General features: G+C 48.1%; 1 protein-coding gene across 1 annotated transcript; it reads right to left on the bottom strand.

Annotated features, from left to right (window-relative positions):
• On the bottom strand, positions 1-22,582 carry abcd1 (ATP-binding cassette, sub-family D (ALD), member 1). Its single transcript, XM_035380881.1, has 10 exons — positions 20,249-22,582; positions 16,149-16,329; positions 13,621-13,763; positions 12,852-13,020; positions 10,790-10,884; positions 4,826-4,971; positions 3,939-4,084; positions 2,121-2,205; positions 1,126-1,251; positions 1-466 (listed from the first exon to the last, which is right to left on the bottom strand). Exons 1-10 carry the CDS (start codon positions 21,179-21,181, stop codon positions 109-111), a joined length of 2,382 nt encoding a protein of 793 aa, XP_035236772.1. The 5' UTR covers positions 21,182-22,582; the 3' UTR covers positions 1-108.

The raw sequence follows: 22,582 nt of genomic DNA, 5'->3' as shown, positions 1-22,582 counted from the left end.
CCACCTCCACGTGTGCGTTACTGCTGCTACTCGGCATCTCGGTTAAGATTATCTATCTGCGACGTGACCACATCCCCCGCCCCGTTTCTGTTCCTTCAGCTCCCCGGTTCAGTCCGCGAGTACAGCGTCCCGTCTGTCCCCCGTCACTTCCTGTTTGATCTCCGGCTGCCCCGCCCCTTCCTCCTCCTCCTGCTGCTGCTCCTGTGGCCCTTCGCCCTGGCCCCCGCCCTCGCTCCCACCCCCAACCTCGCCCCCGCCCTCGCCCTCGCCGGGGCGGGGCAGGGCGCTGTCCTCCCCCAGGATGTAGCACAGCTCGGCCAGGCGCTGTTGCATCTTGGGAATCCCGGACAGCTGCGTCTCGAGCCGCAGCTTCTCGTCCTGCAGGGAGAGCCGCGTGGAGGCGTCCAGCTTCTCGAACCGCCAGCCGCCCTCGCCGTCGAACTGCAGCAGGTGGGTGTGGTACTTCCTGCCCGAGGAAGAGGGGGAGGGGGAGGAGGAGGAAGAGGAGGGGGGGGGAGGAGGAGGAAGAGGAAGGGGAAAGTGACACCATTTTCCTACAGAACAGCCTGGAACTGCACCAGACAGCCGGTCCCCCCCCCCCCTTACTGAATCTGATCTGCTGGGTGCACAGCACCCCCTTCTGGCAGCTGCAGGTTAAAACTCTGAGGATCGTTTTTGTCTTTGGCTGGACCGCTGCAGCACCGCCCTGCTGAAATACTGGTGCACTGTGGGAATTTAACCCTGGGGAAATACTGGTGCACTGTGGGAATTTCACCCTGCTGAAATAGTGGTGCATCATGGGAATTTCCCCCTGCTCAGCTCTGCAGGACACCACAGAATCTCCCACACCCGGCTCCATCAATCCCCGATCCCACAAAAAACAGCCTGGGCCGTACACCTGTGCACACCTGTACCCCATTTAAAACACCTGCTTTTGGATTTTAGCTGTACTCACTGCAAAAGACCGACTGACTGACGCAGTTAAGCACATCACACAGAAATTACACGCTGTCACGGGGGAAACCTCGAGTTTCACACAGTTGCATCAGTCGGCAAAACCTACGACTTTCGCTCGACAAATTAAAAGTAACAGCTTCAGACGTGTGCAGGGGAGCACGTGCGTACCAGAGCGAGGGTCTGTGGGTGATGGAGAGGAGCGCTATCCCAGCATCCTTTGCAGACTGGAATATCTTGCCTTCCACGTCGATGCTCACGGCACTCGTGCACTCATCGAGGAGGGCGTACTTCGGCCTGCGTGGAGAGATCAGCGGCATCAATTCAGCAAATCAGCAAATTCAGCCCAGCCCAGCAACGTCAAACCAGAACACCGACCGCACCTACCGCCGACCGCACCTACCCTCTCCCTCCTTTAACCAGTCATAATAGTTTCTCTGTTGGTCAGCATTTCTGCAGTCTTTCCCAAGTCATCACCCCCCTCCCCTTCCCTCCCCTTTCCACCTCTGCCTCTCCAAAATCAATTCCGATTTATAGAACATATATTCAGAAATGCGCAGTGAGCTTTTGATCAAACCCCCAGTCACGTGTGAGACGCTCCTGCAGCACAGCGTGTGTGTGTGACGGTCCTGCAGCACAGCGTGTGTGTGTGAGACGCTCCTGCAGCACAGCGTGTGTGTGTGTGTGTGTGTGTGTGTGTGACGCTCCTGCAGCACAGCGTGTGTGTGTGTGACACTCCTGCAGCACAGCGTGTGTGTGTGTAACGGTCCTGCAGCACAGCGTGTGTGTGTGTGTAACGGTCCTGCAGCACAGTGTGTGTGTGTGTGTGTGACGCTCCTGCAGCACAGCGTGTGTGTGACGGTCCTGCAGCACAGTGTGTGTGTGTGTGTGTGTGTGACGCTCCTGCAGCACAGCGTGTGTGTGTGACGGTCCTGCAGCACAGCGTGTGTGTGTGTGTGTGTGACGCTCCTGCAGCACACGTAAGGTTCCTGCTCTGGTTCCCGCTCCTGTACACACGGCCTGTCTCTGGTTCCCGCTCCTGTACACACGGCCTGTCTCTGGTTCCCACTCCTGTACACACGGCCTGTGTTCCTGCTCTGGTTCCCGCTCCTGTACACACGGCCTGTCTCTGGTTCCCGCTCCTGTACACACGGCCTGTCTCTTACCTGTGGTAGAACATCCTGGCCATGCCCACCCGCTGCTTCTCCCCTCCCGACAGCACGTCCTTCCAGTCGCTCTCTGCATCCCAGCCTGTGTGTGAGACCAGCACAGCTGCTTCAAACTGCGCTCGTCTAACCCTGTCAATCTGCTGCAGAACACATTAACCCGCTACCACATTAACCGACTACTGACTACCACATTAACCAACTACTGACAGCCACATCAACCAACTACTGACAACCACATTAACTAACTACTGACAGCCACATTAACCGACTACTGACTGCCACATTAACCGACTACTGACTACCACATTAACCGACTACTGACTGCCACATTAACCCGCTACCACATTAACCAACTACTGACTGCCACATTAACCAACTACTGACAGCCACATTAACTGACTACCACATTAACAGACTACTGACAGCCACATTAACTGACTACCACATTAACCAACTACTGACAGCCACATCAACCAACTACTGACAACCACATTAACTAACTACTGACAGCCACATTAACTGACTACCACATTACCCGACTACTGACACCCACATTAACTGACTACCACATAAACCAACTACTGACAGGCACATCAACCAACTACTGACAACCACATTAACTAACTACTGACAGCCACATTAACTGACTACCACATTACCCGACTACTGACACCCACATTAACTGACTACCACATAAACCAACTACTGACAGGCACATCAACCAACTACTGACAACCACATTAACTAACTACTGACAGCCACATTAACTGACTGCCACATTAACCGACTACTGACACCCACATCAACCAACTACTGACAACCACGTTAACTAACTATTGACAGTCTGACTGCTATTGTCACAAATACCCTGCTTGAAATTTTGGAACATTAAAATACCTGCAACACTGCAGCAGTGGTGAATGAGAGTAAAAAACCTTGTTTCAAATAGTAAAACATTTTTTTACTGCTTTGATAATGATGGGAAAGAGATGATCGCTCCCCACCTTTCAGTGCTGAGTTTCTAGCAAGGAAACAAGGCAAATCACACGAGTCACCATGTAAACAGAGTAACTGTGTAAACAGAGAGCTGACTAATGCAGCCAGGTCCCAGCTAAAGGAAACAGCATCACCTTCCTGTCTGAGGATATTCAGGAACGAGGGGGGGGGGGGGGGGGGGGGGTCTGGGGGTATTGGGGAAGGATGTTCAGCCCAAGCTCATTTCCTCATATTTAATAATCTGTCCTCCCACCTGAGCCTCATCTATTCCACAGAGCTCTCACTGCCTCCTGGCCTGTGCTCTCTCACCCAACCCCTGCCCCCGCTGCCCTGCCCTGCTGTACAGCCCCCCACCATCTCCTCCCCACCCCCCTCCATCTCTTAGCCACCCCCCCCACCTCCCTCCTCCCACCACCCTCCCCACTCTCCCACCTCCCCCCCCACCTCCATCCTCCGCACTCCCCCTCCCCACCTCCCCCTCTCTCACCTCCCTCCTCCCCACTCCCTCTCCCCACTCTCCCACCTCCCCCTCCCTCTCTTTCCTCCCCCCTCCCTCCCTCCCTCCCTCCTTCTCTCACCTCCCCCCCACCCTTCATCCCACCCTCTCTCACCTCCCCCTTACCACCCTTCATCCCTCTCTCTCTCACCTCCCCCCTCCCCACTCTTCATCCCACCCACTCTCACCTCCCTTCTCCCCTCCCACCGTCCCTCCCTCCACCCCACCCTCCCTCCCTCCCTCTCTCACCTCCCTCCCCACCTCCCTCCCTCCCTCCCTCTCTCACCTCCCTCCCCACCCCCTCGCTCCCCCCCCTCTCTCACCTCCCTCTCGCTCCAGGATGTAGCGCAGGTTGACGATGTTCAGGATGTCCTCCAGCTGCTGGTCGGTGAAGCCCCGCCCCCTCATCTCCTGCAGGGTGTGTGGGTAGATCACCTGGTCCCGCAGGGTCCCCACAGACATATAGGGCCTGCGTGGCGCACAGCAGAGGACGGCTCAGTGCGTGACAGCTCTGCTCCCACCACGCGTGTAACGAGAGCGAGCGTGACCAGTCACATGACTGACTCAACATCAGCTGCTCGTGATAAATGGGCTTTCTCCTCAACTCAGTTTTCCAAAGAAAGTTCTCAGAACACTGTTAAAATGTTCAGGGTTAAATCAACTCTGACAGAGTGCAAACGGTCCCTATTGGACTCATATGCACTCTATCAGAGATGAATTATCAGAGTTGGAGATTTTACCTTGTGCGAATTTTGTGTGGCAGTCATGACTCCTCAGATGAACCCTTGGCTTTTGATCAAAACATACAGCTACATTTTTAATAATCTTTTCCTTAATATCAAAATAATCAATACAGAAAAGTTCACAAACTCTTCTGTGCTGGTTTGGCCTTAAGTTGGTCTTATGTAGCCCTTACGTAGGCCTTATATAGTCTTATGTAGCCCTTATGTAGCCTTACGTAGCCCCTATGCAGGCCTTATGTTGGTCTTATGCAGTCCTTATGTAGCCTTATGTAGCCCTTATGCAGACTGTATGTAGCCTTATGTAGCCCTTATGCAGACTGTATGTAGCCTTATGTAGCCCTTATGCAGACTGTATGTAGCCTTATGTAGCCCTTATGTAGCCCTTATGTAGCCTTATGTAGCCCTTATGTAGCCTTATGTAGCCCTTATGCAGACTGTATGTAGCCTTATGCAGGCATCATAGGCACCTCTGAGGGATGTAGAACATGTTGTGGGGGGCGGGTTTGCGCAGCACGCCGCGGTACGCAGGCCACAGGCCGCTCAGGATGCGGAACAGAGAGCTCTTCCCACAGCCGTTAGGCCCGGTGATCAGGAGGTGCATCCCCTCCTCCACCTGCGGGGGGGGGAGGAGGGGGGGGGGAGAGGAACAAAGAGAGGGGGGGAGGGAGGAGGGAGGAGGGAGGGAAAGAGGAAGGGAGAGAGGGAGGGAGAGGGAGGAAAAAAGAAGAGAAACAGCAGCATGTGATGGTCACCTAAAGTTGCCAATATGTTTTCTGATAGATTAATTAAATGTAAAGCGCTTTGGATAAAAGCGCTATATAAATGCAGTCCATTAACCATTTACCAGTCCAATTAGTAGTTTGCTGGTGTGAGTAGAAATTAATGCAAATATAATGTTTGCTTTGACAGACAAATGAGTGCACAAACACGCACGCACACATGCACGCGCACACACACACACACACACACACACACAAGCATAATAAGAGTTATCCCACCCTAGTTTCACACATGAAAAAAATCATCCGGTTCAGCAAACACAACCAAAAAGTTTCCCTGAACAAACAAAGAGCATTCACAAATATGTGTGGTTTCAGTACTGTCCATTAGGGGGCAGCAGTTTCCCCCCTCTTCAAAATCCCTGCATTACAACTCAAACTCATCAAAAATAAAGATGAGTTCATACAAATACCGTCAAATAAAATTTTAAAAAATCTGATTGGTTCATTACCGTTTGCCCTCACTTCACAATAACGCTGATCAAAACTAAAGGACATAAGCTCATTACTTATTACACAGCCAGACAGACAGTCCATCTCCTTCCGTCTTCAGGCAGAGATTAAACTGCATTAATTAATCAAGATTTGCCATTATTAATGCGATCCGCACAGCTGTCGGCGCGTTTCAAAGCTGCGCGTCTTTCTCTGCACCTCTCACTGCAGGAACGGCGTAGAGGCATTAACCCAATAATGCACAGCGAGACCAGCTGCTCTGCATCTCAGACGAGAGCAGGGCTCTGCGCTAAGCATTTATCCCAAGAAGCACGTGTGCTCCTAAGCTGAAACATTCTGGGGCACACTAATGCATCCCAATTAGTACACGTGCTCCGAAATTATTTTTCCAGTTTGCCACACATCAAATTTTCAGGAGCAAAATGATCCTAAAAATGGGAGCTTCGTAGAGTTTTGGTCAACTAATTGCCCATAGTGAGAGACTGACCCCGAGAGCTCTTTACCCAAGACTGATGAATTTAGCGCATGATGAAGAGTTTAGCATATGATGAAGAGTTTAGCATATGATGAAGAGTTTAGCGTATGATGAAGAGTTTAGCGTATGATGAAGAGTTTAGAGTACGATGAAGATTCTAGCGTATGATGAAGAGTTTAGAGTACGATGAAGATTCTAGCGTATGATGAAGAGTTTAGCATATGATGAAGATTCTAGCATATGATGAAGATTCTAGAGTATGATGAAGATTCTAGAGTATGATGAAGAGTTTAGCGTATGATGAAGAGTTTAGCGTATGATGAAGAGTTTAGCGTATGGTGAAGTGTTTAGCATATAATGAAGTGTTTCGCGTATGATGAAGATTCTAGCGTATGAAGATTCTAGCATATGATGAGTTTAGCATATGATGAAGAGTTTAGCATATGATGAAGAGTTTAGCGTATGATGAAGAGTTTAGCATATGAAGAGTTTAGCGTATGATGAAGAGTTTAGCGTATGATGAAGAGTTTAGCGTATGATGAAGAGTTTAGAGTACGATGAAGAGTTTAGCGTATGATGAAGTGTTTAGCATATAATGAAGTGTTTCGCGTATGATGAAGATTCTAGCGTATGAAGATTCTAGCATATGATGAGTTTAGCATATGATGAAGAGTTTAGCATATGATGAAGAGTTTAGCGTATGATGAAGAGTTTAGCGTATGATGAAGAGTTTAGCGTATGATGAAGAGTTTAGCGTATGATGAAGAGTTTAGCATATGATGAAGAGTTTAGCGTATGATGAAGAGTTTAGAGTACGATGAAGATTCTAGCGTATGATGAAGAGTTTAGCATATGATGAAGATTCTAGCGTATGATGAAGAGTTTAGCGTATAGAGCTACCCCCATCTGCAGCCCAGATGTACACTTGGACTGCCCCAGAAAATGTTCTGCTACAGTATATTCCCCAGGGAGTTAAGATACTGTACTCTCATGAACCCATAGAGGGACCTGAATGAATGAACACATCAGCTTCTGCCACGTGTTGGACATTTATCAATAAGGCCCAGAAAGGTGCAGGATTTCTGGGGCACTGTAAGGTCATTACTGAAGTCACAGAAGGCTTAGTCTCGTGCACATATATGCAACGGGGGACAGACAAACAATAGGATTTTACGTTCTTATTTTTCATTTCACTGATGCTTTTCTGGGAATGCGTAGCAGTTTAGGTCCATTAAAACAATTATTTAGCCAACACCTGCTTCTGTCAAAGGTATGGCTGTGCTGTGCCACACATGTCATTCGCTACAATTCACAAGTCAGCTCATGTCTGTCAGTCCATGTGGTAAACACATTACTTCTGCATTTCAAATATTACTTTTGGACGTGACATGAGGCATTAATATTTGCTCATAGCCCTGCTCATATTCTCCACTGTAATTTCCTTGTTTTTCTCCTCCAAATGAAGCCTTCTCTGATAGGCTAGGCTACGCATGAAACCTTCTCTGATAGGCTAGGCTACGCATGAAACCTTCTCTGATAGGCTAGGCTACGCAGCATAGGTAAATGCACTGCACAGGACACAAGAGTTCACCAGCCGAATGAAGGCCTTTACAGTCCTTGTGTTAGCTCCAGGTGTGCAGTTGTGTTTACACCAGTGTGTCTACGCTGAATGACAGTTATCGTTGGATTTTTAGCATGCGCGGCAAAATAAACCGCCAAAACGACTAAACCACTGAACACAAACAGGTAAGCAACGCACGGAATATCGTTGAGAATAATCATTTAAAACCAAATCCAGGCTTTGCGAACGCACATTCAGTTTAAACTGAGCCTGTGAAACAGTGCTCACGAGCCGGTCATTCCACAGGAACGACGCGCCGAATTAAAGCTCCCGTAAGCGTCGGGATCAGTTTACACGTCCTCACGTGTCCCGAGACCTATCGGTAAGCGTCCCGGTTACTGGGGCAATGGTCAAGGGCAGCTCTGAGTCTGTATCTGCTCTGTAACTCTGCCGACTCACAGAACGCCACGCATTTCACGGGGCCTAAACAGGCAGCCGCTGCTACTAAGGGTTAACAGTAAAAAAATAAAAATAAAAAACAGCCAAACAAATACTTTCTCTTAACTTCTCTTAACTAAAGTTGCCGAAGTCTCCACCACTCTTTATTCATCTGTGAATATTTTTTTGGATGACTATAGATGCTTTAAAAACAACTGGCATGCAAGCAGACAACCTTAGGAAGAGTTTTAAACAACTATAGTCATCCAAAAAATATTCACAGATGGAAAAAGAGTGGTGGAGACTTCGGCAACTTTAGTTGTCCACGGGCTTAAATGGGTTAAGATGCGATCAATATTTATGAACGTGGAGCACTGGTATTGGGCAGAATATACTGGCAAATACTCAGCTCGTCTAGCGGCTATCTGGCGCACTGAGGCCTTCTGAATGACTGGGAGAACTGCAAAGCCCGCCAGGGCCCTGTTCTGGCAGCGCTGAGTGGACCCATTGTTACGGGCTGTGGGAACAAAGCGGTTCCTGACTGTGACGCGTTACATCACATGACACAGGATAAGAAGGCCCTCGGTGGGGTATTAGAACTCTGATCCTTTTTTTTTCGCGTGCATAAGCCGAACCTCTCACGCGGTTCCTCGGGGGGGGGGGGGGGGTTTTCGTACCGCGTGCCGTGCCACTTTAGCGTGCCCCGCTATGCCGCATAATCAGCGCATTGTTTACCGCTGAGGATCATACCGCCATATTCCCTGACCTCGCTTCCCCCCCCCCCCCCCATGAATCACATGATGCTCTCACAAACAGTCACTTATCAGGAGGGGGGGCTTTCAACGCACATTTTTTCTTTTTCATATTTCAGAAGCACACAAATCTCACGACAGTAGCCGCATGTAACACAACCCCCCCCCCCCCCACCCCTCCTGTACAACACAGACAGTACAGCTGTAGGCTGCAAACCAAACAGGCCCGGACAAGTGAGAATACACGTGCCGAACATGCGCTCGATCCACATCTGCTGTGCAGAGAGAGAGAGCAAACTCCTGCATTCAGCGTGTTTAAAAGGTAGAGTGCCAAAGGTACAATAAAAATGGCTCAACTAGAGACAAAAGCAAAAAAACAACTAAGTACATCCATACGTACATTTAAAAAAAATCTAAGGTCTGCAATGGTCATCTTCAAAGGTTGTAGTTAGTAGTTTTCTAACCCAACAGAAATAAGCACTCATCCGTGATTAAATTGTACAGTGCATCATCAGGTCCTCCACTGGCCAGTGTTCGTTCAGTCCTGTATTTGCGCAGAACATTCTGGAGTACTGCACATTCTCTCTCCATCTCCGCGTGAGGTCACTGTGCTCATCAGGAGCGGAGTGCATGACTGCGGTCAGGACCGTGTTTACTAACAGGCAGCTATGACAACAGAACCCCACTGAGAAAATAAAGGTTATGAGCGTCCTATTACAAACACAAGCACATTAATGCATTAAATGCGTATCCCAACAAAAACCAGTCGGGTCCCTTGCATTTGAAAAACAAAAAAATTATTGCAGTATTCAGCTTAATTTACTGAACATTATTTATTAAATATAAACACTCTGAATTATATGTTAGGTATGCTAATTTTGGGGGCAGGTAAAACAGAATCAGTCTAATTAGCTGCTTCTTACAGCATAACGAACTCCCAATAACTTTCATCTCTTTCATCTTTAAGCCCAGCCAGACAGGTTCAATGTATTTAATTCTGCTTACTGAATTACCCTGTAGAGTATTAGGACGTACAGTGCGATGATACTTTCTGAGCTGCGATCGCGTCTCTATCCGTTACCCTCTCAACCCTCTCAGCTTTCTAACCACAGCAACAGAAAATCTGAAAGGAGGGCAAAACTGTCCACTCTCCTTTAAAATAAATATTCTGAGCCAAGGCCTTGGTGAAGTCTCGCTGTAGCTGTGCCCTTCATTAGTAGATACCCAGCATGCCCGGCTGATTTAAAACCGTTCCGGAATGTTCCGAGGGTGCTGAAGTGAGAACACAAAGACAGGCCCAGCCAGCACAAAAAGCTCAGTTCTTGTAAATGTTTACACGTTTTATTCTCTGGAAAGCGCTGGGGTATTTATAGAGTTGTTCCTGTGGCAGTTGAGGCCACACTCAGCACTCTGACACCCACCACCAGCCCACATGGCCGGGACTACAGACAGGTTGGTCCTTCAGTTAAACTCCTGACACTCCAACAGAAAGGCCCAGCCATGCGATGCCAAAGAGCGGAACCAATGCAGGCTTCTCATTTGCCTTTTTTTCCTGACCTGGAACTGCTAGAAATCTGCATCCTAATTTTCTTATGAGGTCTGGCTCTGCCCTTGGGTTGCACAAACTTGTGGTTGGGTTGCCACCCCTGTGTGTAACTACAGCCTGATCACAAAAAATAATTCCTATAAATTTTACACTCTTATTTCATTTGACCCTTCGAAAAGCAGGGTTTTTTGGAATGTGTTTATCAAAATTTCGAGGTCAGTGTTCTAGAACTCCACTGCTTTCAGTCGCCAGCAGCGATTGTGACATCAGCATTAGAATGTTCAGTTACGAACATTCTAATCGTGTATTTGTGACCTCACATCTTGAAGGGTTAACAGTGCCAGACACTACAAGAGCGAGGAGAAGCAGCCAATAAGAGCCTGAACATGGGAAAGAGCAGCAGTGGCCGGACAGAGCGCATCCTCACCTTAATGTTGAGGCTGGTCACCACCACATCTCCTGAGGGGGTGATGATCGGGAGGTTCTCGCAGCTGATCTCATGCTCCACATCGATCACCTGACCTGCAACCGAAACAACATCCTTCAGAGGTCAGCGCTGATCAGTCACAGTCCTTCAGAGATCAGCGCTGATCAGTCACAGTCCTTCAGAGATCAGCGCTGATCAGTCACAGTCCTTCAGAGATCAGCGCTGATCAGTCACAGCCCTTCAGAGATCAGCGCTGATCAGTCACAGTCCTTCAGAGATCAGCGCTGATCAGTCACAGTCCTTCAGAGATCAGTGCTGATCAGTCACAGTCCTTCAGAGATCAGTGCTGATCAGTCACAGCCCTTCAGAGATCAGTGCTGATCAGTCACAGTCCTTCAGAGATCAGTGCGGATCAGTTGCCATCCTTCAGAAATCAGTTCTGATCAGTCAGCATTCTTCAGAGATTAGCATCAGTGCTTCTATAACTGCTTTCTATAACTTTTTATCCTTTTAGCTTCATTTGTCAAGCAGAGCTTTTCTTAATGTAGTTATTTGATCTACGTATTTTACGTTGACAATTTAGGCATTTGGCCGATCCACTGCAACTCTCCAATGAGGAACCGGCCAGGATTCGTACGTCACCTACAGGCCGAACAGCGATTAGAGAGAAGCGCAATGATTGGGCCGTAACACCCAGCAGAAAGGTAATCCTCTGTCACCATGCACTGCACTTTTAAAACGCAATTTATTATTATTTTAGGCTTAATTAAGAGTGCATTCCGTGCCAATCAAAATCTCAACTCAACTTTTGTTTATTGGCATGAGTTTGGACCTCAGTTAAAACCCTAACTAAAAACTGGGGGTGGTGTCTGACAGCTCCTGAGTACTTTGTGCCTTTGAGGAAAACATGAAAGGCTGAAACAGTGAAGCACTTTGAACTGAAGAAGGTGTATGAGATGCATGCTGAAAACTTTCTCAGTTGCTCAGGCTGATCTTTGAATAAAAAATTCTGCGCTCTAATCTTTTATGAATGTACCGTAGACCGTTTAATTGCTCTCTCCACTCAAGCCATTAAAAATGCAGGAGCGCTCCATCACCCGTGAAACCCAAATACACTGAAGCGCCTTGAATCGCATGTCAGCGATGTAAACACGACTGAGGGAAATGCCCACGGGGCTCGAAATGCTTAATTTTCATTTATCTCAGATTACGTGCAAGTGAGACAGCTTGTCTAAGGCATCACCATCTTCAGAATTCCAGCAAGACACTTAAGAGACCGGCAAACAATGCATTAAAACCAGCTGTCGGCTTTGCAAGGGAGCCACACTTGGGGAGGCCGGGGGGGGTGGGGGGGACGGTGAGGACGATGCCAAGGGCCCTGACTGACAGGGGCTCTCAAATCAGGAAGCCAGAGAAACTACATGAGGCACATGTAAAACACATGTAAATTTACAGCCTGAGGCAGCCGTCAACCAGACAAGATGCACACCCCCAGTCCTCTGTGTAGTGACAGGAATGCACACGATCACTGGATTATAGGGTTTCCTACTGTCCGCGCTGACAGAGGTTTTCACCTGAATGTCCTACCAAAACACCCCAGTGGCTGAAATTCAGTGTAGAAACTTTCAGCGTGTTTTTAAACTGCTATCACACCAGACATCTTCAAAGGCCAAGACTGTCCAGCAGCTATTTTACAGCTAGCATCTGATAAAAAGCCTGTTACACACACAATGGCTCTTTTGTTCAGATTCCCCCCCCCCCCCTCGTTTTTGTCATTAGGACTGTGAGGGGGGAACACAAATGGGGAAAAAAACAAGCAAATAAAAAAACAAAGAGGGGGAGGAGGTCCGGGAGGAGGTCCGGGAGGAGGACCGGGAGGAGGACCGGGAGGAGAACCGGGAGGAGGACCAGGAGGAGGAGTGGGAGGAGAACCAGGAAGAGGAAAAGAAGGGAGACTGGGAGGGGGAGTAGAAGGAGGTCTGGGAGGAGGACCAGGAGGGGGAGCAGAAGGAGGTCTGGGAGGAGGACCAGGAGGAGGTCCTGTCCCGCAGGCGGAGCTCACCTCTGATCTCCAGCGGGCCCTCCATCCTCATGCCGTGCTGCACCTCCCGCGAGGTCCCGCCCGCCCCCCCGTCCTGCGCCGCGGAGCGCCGGTACACGCCCACGCGCACGTCCTCGAACACGGCGAACATCTCATACACCCGCGCCGTGTAGCCCGCCAGCTCCGTCACCTGGGGGGGGAGGGGTCAGGGGTTAAAACTGCACACAGCAGGGTTTCTCCTTCACTAAGACACCAGTGTGAGCGGTTTCTCCCTCATGTGTCTCACCTCCTTGTAGGAGCGGTATCTCATCTCCTTGTAGGAGCGGTAACTCATCTCCTTGTAGGAGCGGTATCTCATCTCCTTGTAGGAGCGGTGTCTCACCTCCTTGTAGGAGCGGTATCTCACCTCCTTGTAGGAGCGGTTTCTCACCTCTTTGTAGGAGCGGTATCTCACCTCCTTGTAGGAGCGGTTTCTCACCTCCTCGTAGGAGCAGTGTCTCACCTCCTTGTAGGAGTGGTTTCTCACCTCCTTGTAGGAGCGGTTTCTCACCTCCTCGTAGGAGCGGTTTCTCACCTCCTCATAGGAGCGGTTTCTCACCTCCTCGTAGGAGCGGTTTCTCACCTCCTCGTAGGAGCGGTTTCTCACCTCCTCGTAGGAGCGGTTTCTCACCTCCTTGTAGGAGCGGTTTCTCACCTCCTTGTAGGAGCGGTTTCTCACCTCCTTGCAGGAGCGGTTTCTCACCTCCTCGTAGGAGCGGTGTCTCACCTCCTCGTAGGAGCGGTTTCTCACCTCCTTGTAGGAGCTCATGATCCTCTCCACGGCGTCGGCGCCGGCGTTCAGGAGGCTCCGGGCCGTGGTGAAGGCCTGCGTGCGCTCGCTCACAAGCTCCTCCTCCTTCATCACCATGGCAGCCTGCTTCACGTCCTCCGAATCTGCCCGGCACAGAAAGCCATGCGTCAATCATCCAGCGATGGGCAGTGACGGACCCCCAAGCCCCTCCCTCATCTGCAGTCACAGTCGCCGTGTTTTACTTACATTTTTTCCAGAGACACGCGGTAATCAGATTTGACTCAACAGCAGAGAGGACATGAAGCAATCTCTGTTCACAGCAGCCCTGTGTTAGCACTGCTGAGATTGTGATAATGGACAGTTACAGGCACTAAAAAGAAGACAGTATAGAACAAAGACCCACTATGCCAGAAGGCCTTCTCAACTTCAGGTCCCGTGGCCTGCAGTGTCCGTAGGTATTCGCTCCAACCATGCACTACACCACCAGATTTCACTAATCATTTTAACCTGCTTGGTTCAGAAAGTAAGCTAATCAGTGAAATCAGGTGGTGTAGCGCATGGGTCGGAGCAAATAGCTGCAGGCACTGCAAGGCCGCAGCACCTGGAGCTGAGTAGGCCCAGCACCATATAAAAACATCTTCAAGCACCGGGGTCCAGGGCCCTCCATACTGAAGCCGTATGACACACCGTATGACACACGCCACGCCAGTTAAACACGGTCCTCCACCTCCTCTGACTTGCAGGGCGGGGCGCAGTCACGGGATGGGCGGATCTCGGGCGAGCCACGGCTCCTGTTTTTCCTGTTACAAAATCGAGCCCTTTTGTGTCCCGCATCCTATTGACCTACAGCGGTGGGCGGAGTCGCGCGGCCAGCTCGGAGCGCGCCCTCGAACCGCCGTCAGCAGCGGACAACAATGCGGCCGGGGGGGGGGGGGGGGGGGACCAAACGAGCGAGCGGCACAATTATGAATGCGCCGCGGCCTACAGGGCGATGCCGGACCGGTCTTATCACACGTCCTGCCCAACGTCAACACATCTGACCAGCCTACTCCCCCAAGTGGAGTATCATATTTATATTTAACCTTCATTAAACCAGGAAATCCCCACACTGAGGCTGAACTCTCGTTTGCAAAAGGGGGGGGGGGGGGACCTGACGTAAACCACAAAGTTACCCAACAATCAAGTTACAAACATCACATGGGGAATGAGACAGTAGAATAACAGTAATTTTTAAAAAAGCAGGGCAGAGGTTAAAAGCAGAAGCATGCTTCAGGCACTGAGTCATGAATTACATGTTTAAAACGGAAACTAATCTGTCAAGTTTAAGATTTTTTTTAGCTGAATGTTCCAACCACAAGATGCAAAGTAACTGAAGCCCAGCTTTCCAAATTCAGTATAGGCACGAGGGGACTTAAAAAAATATCACATCCCTGGAGTGGAGGTGATAATTATGTGAATTTCTAATTAGCAGACAGCTGAGGTATGAAGGAAATAGAGTAGACCAATTATTATTTTGTAGATTAAAACATACCAGTGGATCAATCTGCACAAATGTAAAGAAGCCGACTCAGACTATTCATATAATAAACAATGATATGATAATGGTTAACACCTGTAATAAAACACAAAGCACTGTGGTATATACAGCAATATCGCTGCTGAATAATATAATAAACTGTAATATGAAATTACAATACTCTAGACAAAGAGTCTACAAAATAACCAAGAGCAGGCAGATGTAATGTTAGAGAAAGATATGTAGGAGAACTGAAGTGGTAAGAAGACAAATTTTGAATGCAGCGCAGCTACGATCTTTCACCACATTCCCCAGTGCAGCCAGGGGTGAACACAGAGGACAGAGGAGGATCATGGGAAACCTCACACTTCACCCACATGTTCAGACCATTAGACCGAGCACAGGGGGTCAAACTCCAGCCCTGGAGGGCTGCGGTGTCTGCCAGTTTTTTGTGGTGTTCTTGACACCAGTGGTTTATTTTAATGGCAGGGCTGCCCAACCCTGTTCCTGGAGATCTACAGTCCTGCAGGTTTTCACCCCAACCCTAACAAAGCCACATCTCATTCAGCAGCTAGAGATCTCATTGACCTGCTAAGGTGTGCCAAACTAGGGTTGAAAAAAAAATAAAAACAGGAGGACAGATCTCCAGGAACAGGGTTGGGCAGCCCTGCTCTAGCTGTTGAATGAGGAGTGCTCTGTTAGGGCTGACATAAAAGCCTTCAGGACGGCAGATCTCCAGGAACAGGGTTGGTCAGCCCGGATCTAAGCCGATGATTGGCTCTACACACCTTGTCCTAGAGGCCTTAATTGGAGCTGACTGAAAGGACAGACCCCGCGGCCCCCTGGGAGATGTAGTCCAGCAGCCCCGCGGCCCCCTGGGGGCTGGAGTTCGGCACTGCCGCGGCCCCCTGGGGGCTGGAGTTCGGCACTGCCGCGGGCCCCTGGGGGCTGGAGTTCGGCACTGCCGTGGCCCCCTGGGAGTTGTAGTTCGGCACTGCCGTGTTGTAGTTACCGTGTTTGGAGTATCCCGTGGCCGTGATGATGGGCACAGCCACCATGACCAGGCCCGAGGCGCTCCACACGTACTTCATGAGGAACTGCTCCAGCATGACGTACCACAGCCGCTTGAACAGGATCAGGTTGATCTGGGATGACAGGGCCTGGTAGCACTGCTGCAGCTGGGACATCTCCACCTGAGAGACACACACACATGCACGTGTGAACACACACACACACACATACACAAACGCACACGCATGTATAAGCACACACACATACACAAACACACACACATGTGTAAACACACACACATACACACACACACGTGTAAACACACACACATACACAAACACACACACACGTGTAAACACACACACATACACAAACACATGCACATGCACACCATGCATACACACACATACACGAACACACACATGCACACACACATACATGCACATGCACACATGCACACACACATACATGCACATGCACACACACACACACAGGATGCCATGTTCAATAACAAAAGTCTAAATATTGTCCACGCACTTCACAAGTGACACCACATTTCTGAAGGTAAGTATATATAGTTTTCTATTTCCTGTTTCTAGAGCTGGGGTTTCCGGTGTCATGTTTGAAAAGCATGCAAACCAATACTGAAACAAGTTAAAATAAAAGTGGCGCAATATTTTGAGTCAAAAAGCATGAGTTCAAAGTTCAAATTGCTGGCTTGCACAGGCAACCCATGGGGTCCTGCAGATCCCCTTTCACCTTCTTCTACATCACATGACAGCCCTGACATCTGCCCCAATCACACCACAGCATTCTGACCCAATCACGGCACAGCGTTCTGGCCCAATCACGGTCCAGCGTTCAGGCTCAGAGGGGCCATGTTTCTCAGTGTGTTTCTGCTGCTCTGCCAGGCAGTGCTGGATCCAGTTACTGTTGTATTGTTGCCGCTTTTGAATACGTTAAGCAGTGTCAGGTGCCTCAGTACACTTTTTTAAAAAACTATGCAAATCTGACCCAAATGCAAAATCCACCTTTTATGAGTTAGGCCTACAAGGTAGATTTATAGTGAATTGACATATTTGTTTAACGAACGACCAGATTCAAATAAACAATTTGGTAAATCACAACCCAAGTGCAAAAAGGACTTTTCCTCAGACGTTCTAGGTGCTTTAACCAAATAAACTTCAAACAAAAGCTACAAGGCTGCCATGTTTTTTTTTAGCAAATTATATCTGTACCTGCTGATTGATGTATTGTTTGATGTTCTGATGTATTTTTCCCCATTTGCAGTTGCAAAGAATAGCCGCAAGCAGCATTTACGGGGACCAAAAACAACTGGACACAACTAAGACATTTAATATACAAGAGGAAACTGCCACGGTAAGACACCGTGCAGTTGATGAAAAGGCAGAACGTGAAATGTTCTGTAGACTGTGAAAATTATAAAAAGTAATTTCTAACAATTTCACTTTCAAATAAAAGAATCTCAGGACAGACTCAAGTGTCTCTGTGAAAACATAATTTTTTTTTTTTAATTGTGGTGGAAAATATGGTTATGTTAAAAAATACACAATATATCAAAGATGCCTGTACTGATCATAATAAACATACAAGTTAATTTGCCTCATGATGGCCATATTGCTCGAGACAAAAAAAAAAAAAAAACTTTATTTACATTAAATTTAAGCAGCATGGCCAAGATCGTGGTGCCATCTAGTGATGAAAAATATGTTTTGGTACTCAAAACCCCGCTTACACCTGCTAATTTCAGGAAGTGGCTCAGGGGATCGGATCTGAATCTGTTCCTAATGCGTCTTGGGTGCATTTACACCAGCATTTTTATGCAGATAATCCTTTTCAGGATATAATCCAGATGCACAAAACACACGACACCACCAGGTGTAAATGGGGCCAAAGTGTTAGTCACCGAAGTTGTGTTATTTTAAATATCTCTGACTGTATATATACAGTAGTAAACATTATTCAAGAAGGTGTAAACATGAAAACATCTCAAAATTAAGAGGGTGGAGACAGTTATTCTAATGAACTGTGTGGTCATAATGAACAGGTGGATATAGATTTTGCGTAAACGTACAAGTAACTTTATACAAATAAATTTAAGTAAGTAACATTTTATTGCAGCATCTATGACTGTGCTCCTGTGTGTGTGTGTCTATAAATTGCCTTCAGAGAACCAAATGGAAAAAGGTCAGCCCTTTCCAAGAGTATTAAAATGTCTTAATACTCAGACGTGCTAGCTCCTCTGTCAGTTTAGCAGTGTGCCTTTACACAACTGTGTTAAAAAATGTGAAATACAGAACGGACATTTATTGAGAGCAGGAAAAAGTATGATGGATTTCTCTCTCATAACAGCCACATTGTTTCAAAGAGAAACAATTAAACCAGCCAATACAAAGGGAGGCCTACAGACCAGCAGCGTGTGACCCACAAAAAACAAAAACAAAAAAAAAGTGTGTCACGCTCCACAAACTGACCTTTTTCTTTCTGTGATTTATCGCGTCTGAGCAGGTGACAAAAAAGAACCCAGGCATTCCTCTCGCATCACGCCTGCGTATAACCTGCAGCTACCGAAGCAGCCCGCCACCCCCCTCTCACACAAACAGAGGAATGCCTTTCCTCTGCTCTCAAAAACTCTCGAAAGAACGTTTTTAAAGAAACAGGCTGTATGTTCGCACACGCTGCCAGTTACGCAGTATCGCGAAAGACACCGCGTGTGGCGTGTAAAGGGTTTTGAGACTTCCTCCCGACGCTCTGTAGACAGAAAGGAATATCTACTGTACAGCAGGGAGTGTCAAAATACCTGCCTGGGGGGGCCACAGTGTCTGATGGTTTTCCGTGTGCTTCAGCACAAGTGGCGAACGGAGGTCTTTGATTGGCTAAAGAGTCCACGCACCTTGTTCTCAAGGCCTTAAGTTAAGACTGGAGTTTGACATGCCAGGATCCTGTATCATGAAGCAGTATCACACCACAGACACCGCCGGAGTTACCAAAAATAACACAGGAGATGCTCAAGTCAAAATTCCAAGCATCGTGTTTGGTTTGCCCGTGTTTATACGAATACCTCCTACCACAAAAATGACAAAACTGTGACCAGGACTACCCACCCAGTGTTTTTCCAAACAATCTTCCTTCCCTGAGGCTCCAAACACAGTTAATGCAGCACATCGTACAACCTGACACACAACTGCGTCAGACATTCAGACACTCCTGACAGAACGGGTTGTGATCGTTCCACAGCCGAGGGAACCAACCGCCATCGATGAACCTGCCAGAGCAGCTGCCACAGTCTTATCTGGCCTCCACATTCATGCGTGATCTAGGCCTGGAGGTAAAACTGGTTAAAGAACAGCCGCAGCTCACCTAAACAATGGCTTCTGTCTACTTGATTGAAGTTTTTTTTTTATTTATTTATTTTTTTTAAATAATTGAACAACCGCCAAACATTTCCAGACCCAACTCATTTGTCTGTCAGTTTGTCACTGAGAGCTATCCGGAAACGATACCAGGGTTGGTATCCCCAGGTGGTAATACGGGACGCACTGTACCTCCGCAAACATCAGAGAAAAAGATCAATAAAACCTCAGACTCGGATCTCCACTGAAGGGAACAAAAGGCACTGGTGGAGCTATTCAACAAAACTGGCCTCGCGCAGTCCTGTTTGCACCTGGCCAGGTGTGGGCTGCACTGTGTGAATGCCACGGCTCACCACTACCGCTCACCCTCAGAGGCACCTCCCCCTCCACTAACTATTCTCCTGAGGGAAACCCTGAATAGATACTTACAAAAGTGAATTTACACTCAGAAAAAAAAAAAGAAATACAAAAGTTCCTATAAAAGGTACAAATGCTTGTCACTGGGGTGGTACCCTATAAGGACATAAAATTTCACCCCAAACCAGAAATACATCATACACACCTTTATACTTCAGGTTTGGGGTACTTATTAGTACCCAAATAGAACATAATTGTACTTCCAGGGTACATTTGGCAGATTTGTGCCCTAAAGAACAGAAATGTACCTCCGCTGTGTCTGTGTATTGCGCAGGGTGAAGGCCTGCCCTCAGTGTGTCGCCATGGTTACCTTATGTCCCCCATAGAAGGCGATCTCCTCGGAATTGGCGATGATGCGGGAGTGCATGTAGCGGAGGTCTCCTTTCCTCCTGGCCTCCTCGGCGACCAGCTTGCCGAAGCGCGGGGAAAAGGCGCGAAGCACCTTGGCAGTGAGCGCCACCACGATGCCCGCTATGACCGAGGGCCAGGTGGTGTTAGCTCCCTTAGACTCGGCTGTTTTGAGGAGGGTGTAGCAGGTCACCACCACATCCAGGATGGGCTTCGTGAGATTGGAGTAGAGGTGGGCCACGGAGGCGGCGAACATGACCATGTCCTCCGTCAGCGACTGGTCCGGGTTCGCCAGGCGGCTGTCCATGTTGCTGACGCGGTAATAGGTTTGGTCGCTGAAATAAAGGCGGTAGGCGTGGGTGACCAGCCGCGTGCGGAACGCCAGGCTCAGCTGGCCTTCCAGGTAGCGGATAACACTGTTGACAAAGGTAGCGGGGATGGCGATCAGGAGCCATTTGGTCAGCTCCCACACAAACGCCTGCGGGTCCTTCTTCACGATTGTTTTGACGATTCTGCCATCCAGGCTGGCAACGTAGATGGATAAGAAAGTTCGCGATATGAGGGCCAGAGAGTGGACGCCCAAAAGTCCGAGCTCTTTGCAGACGAGCCGAGGGAAGAGGATGCGCAGCAGCCGGATCAGGCGATCAAAAAACTCGCGGTTCACGGCTGGAGAGCTGCTCTTCTTCTTCGCTTTCTCCACATCTGGCGATCCGCCGTTCGACCTTTGAGGAAGCTTACCATCCAACCGCTTATCGACCCCTCCTCTGAGCTTTCCAGAGACAAAGGGGTATAGTTTCTTCACCCCATAGGCAGCAACAAGCAGGAGGACTGCTTTCTTTACGGCCGAGGTTTTCTTCAAATTCTCCGGAAGTTTAGAATATATGACCAAAGACATGGTGGACTTCTGCGGCCTTAAAAGGCACGTGGATTTCTATGTTGAACAGAACCTCTTTAAAAAATGTTCTTCTCTACCTACACAAAGCCATTAGGCTAGTCATTGTTGTCCTTTTCTGTTAAAGCTGAAGATGTTTTTTTATTGTCATCCATTGTCTCTATGCAACAACCAATACACACTATAAAATGTTTAAACTAACGTAAAAATGGCAACCAATTATTTTCAAAACATTATTTACAAGTAAACGTATGCCAGGTTGTGGTGGTCATAATATTATGATTATGTCCATAACAGTCATTCGTCAACGGAAACGCGTCTGCAAATATAATATATGCTGTCGGACACCGCAGTAAACAACTAGTCGCATCAGCCTCAAATGTCAGCAGTTTCCCCCTTGCTCATTGTCTCTCAGGTAGCGAGCGTTAGGTAGCCAACGTTACAAGGAGCAAGCAGACACATTTTTTCGCGACATCCGCATGCCTAAGGGGGCCATCAGGTGACTAGCTGACTAATATACCTGAAGGGTAACTTGCGTTCTGATGGTTTTACCAAAAAATACCTAGCCAAAATATCCAAAATAAAGTTCATCAAAATAACATTATCAAGATATATACCTACAAACTAGCCATTGCGATTATCAAGATATAACATTATCAAGATATACACCTACAAACTAGCCATTGCGACAAAGTAACAGAATAGCCAGTTAAACAAGAGAGTGCGAAAGATCAGCTGTACGTCAACTATTTCAACAAGATTAATTTGTAATTAAAGAACGATCCAACAAGACGAACTGCAAGAGTCATTACTGTGCTACAATTGGTTATCTCCAGTGACAGGGGTAAAATAGCAGTTAGCCAACCAACGTCAGTTAATAATCAAATGGCCAGTGAATGTGTAAAAAACGTTGGTAGTCTATGTTTGTAAATTATTGCAAATGAGAAAGGTTCGTTCACCGGTTTACTAAAAGCGTAGAAACGATGTAGCCAGCTAGCTCAGAGGGTTATGGAAGAGCTGTCAACATACAAAGCACACGAAGCAAGCAAGCTAACTACAACTTTGTTTACTGTCCAACTTCATTTCCTCCGATGACCTTTGAAGTTATCCTCGAAGTTAAATGACAGTCCAAAAAAAAGTTTGCCACGAACCAGCAAGTAGCCAACCAGCTGTCGAAAAACTTCTAAATGTTTTCGCTACTAACTATAGTTCACTGGCCTTAGTGGTTTCATAGCGAATTCGTAGCTTCGGCTTCAGTAGTTTCCAGAGACAAATGCATGATTTCTCGCCGGTAACGCTACCTCCTTTGAACGCTGATTGAACCGTGTAACAAAGGTAACTACCCAACGTCATGCCTTTCTAGAGCGCACCGAAAGGTAGGAAGTCCTCCACATGTCCCACAAT

The sequence above is a fragment of the Anguilla anguilla genome, chromosome 11 (assembly GCF_013347855.1).
Source record: "Anguilla anguilla isolate fAngAng1 chromosome 11, fAngAng1.pri, whole genome shotgun sequence".
Taxonomy (NCBI): domain Eukaryota; kingdom Metazoa; phylum Chordata; class Actinopteri; order Anguilliformes; family Anguillidae; genus Anguilla; species Anguilla anguilla.
The sequence above is the reverse complement of the archived record's forward strand: the minus strand, read 5'-3'. Positions and strand labels throughout refer to the sequence as shown.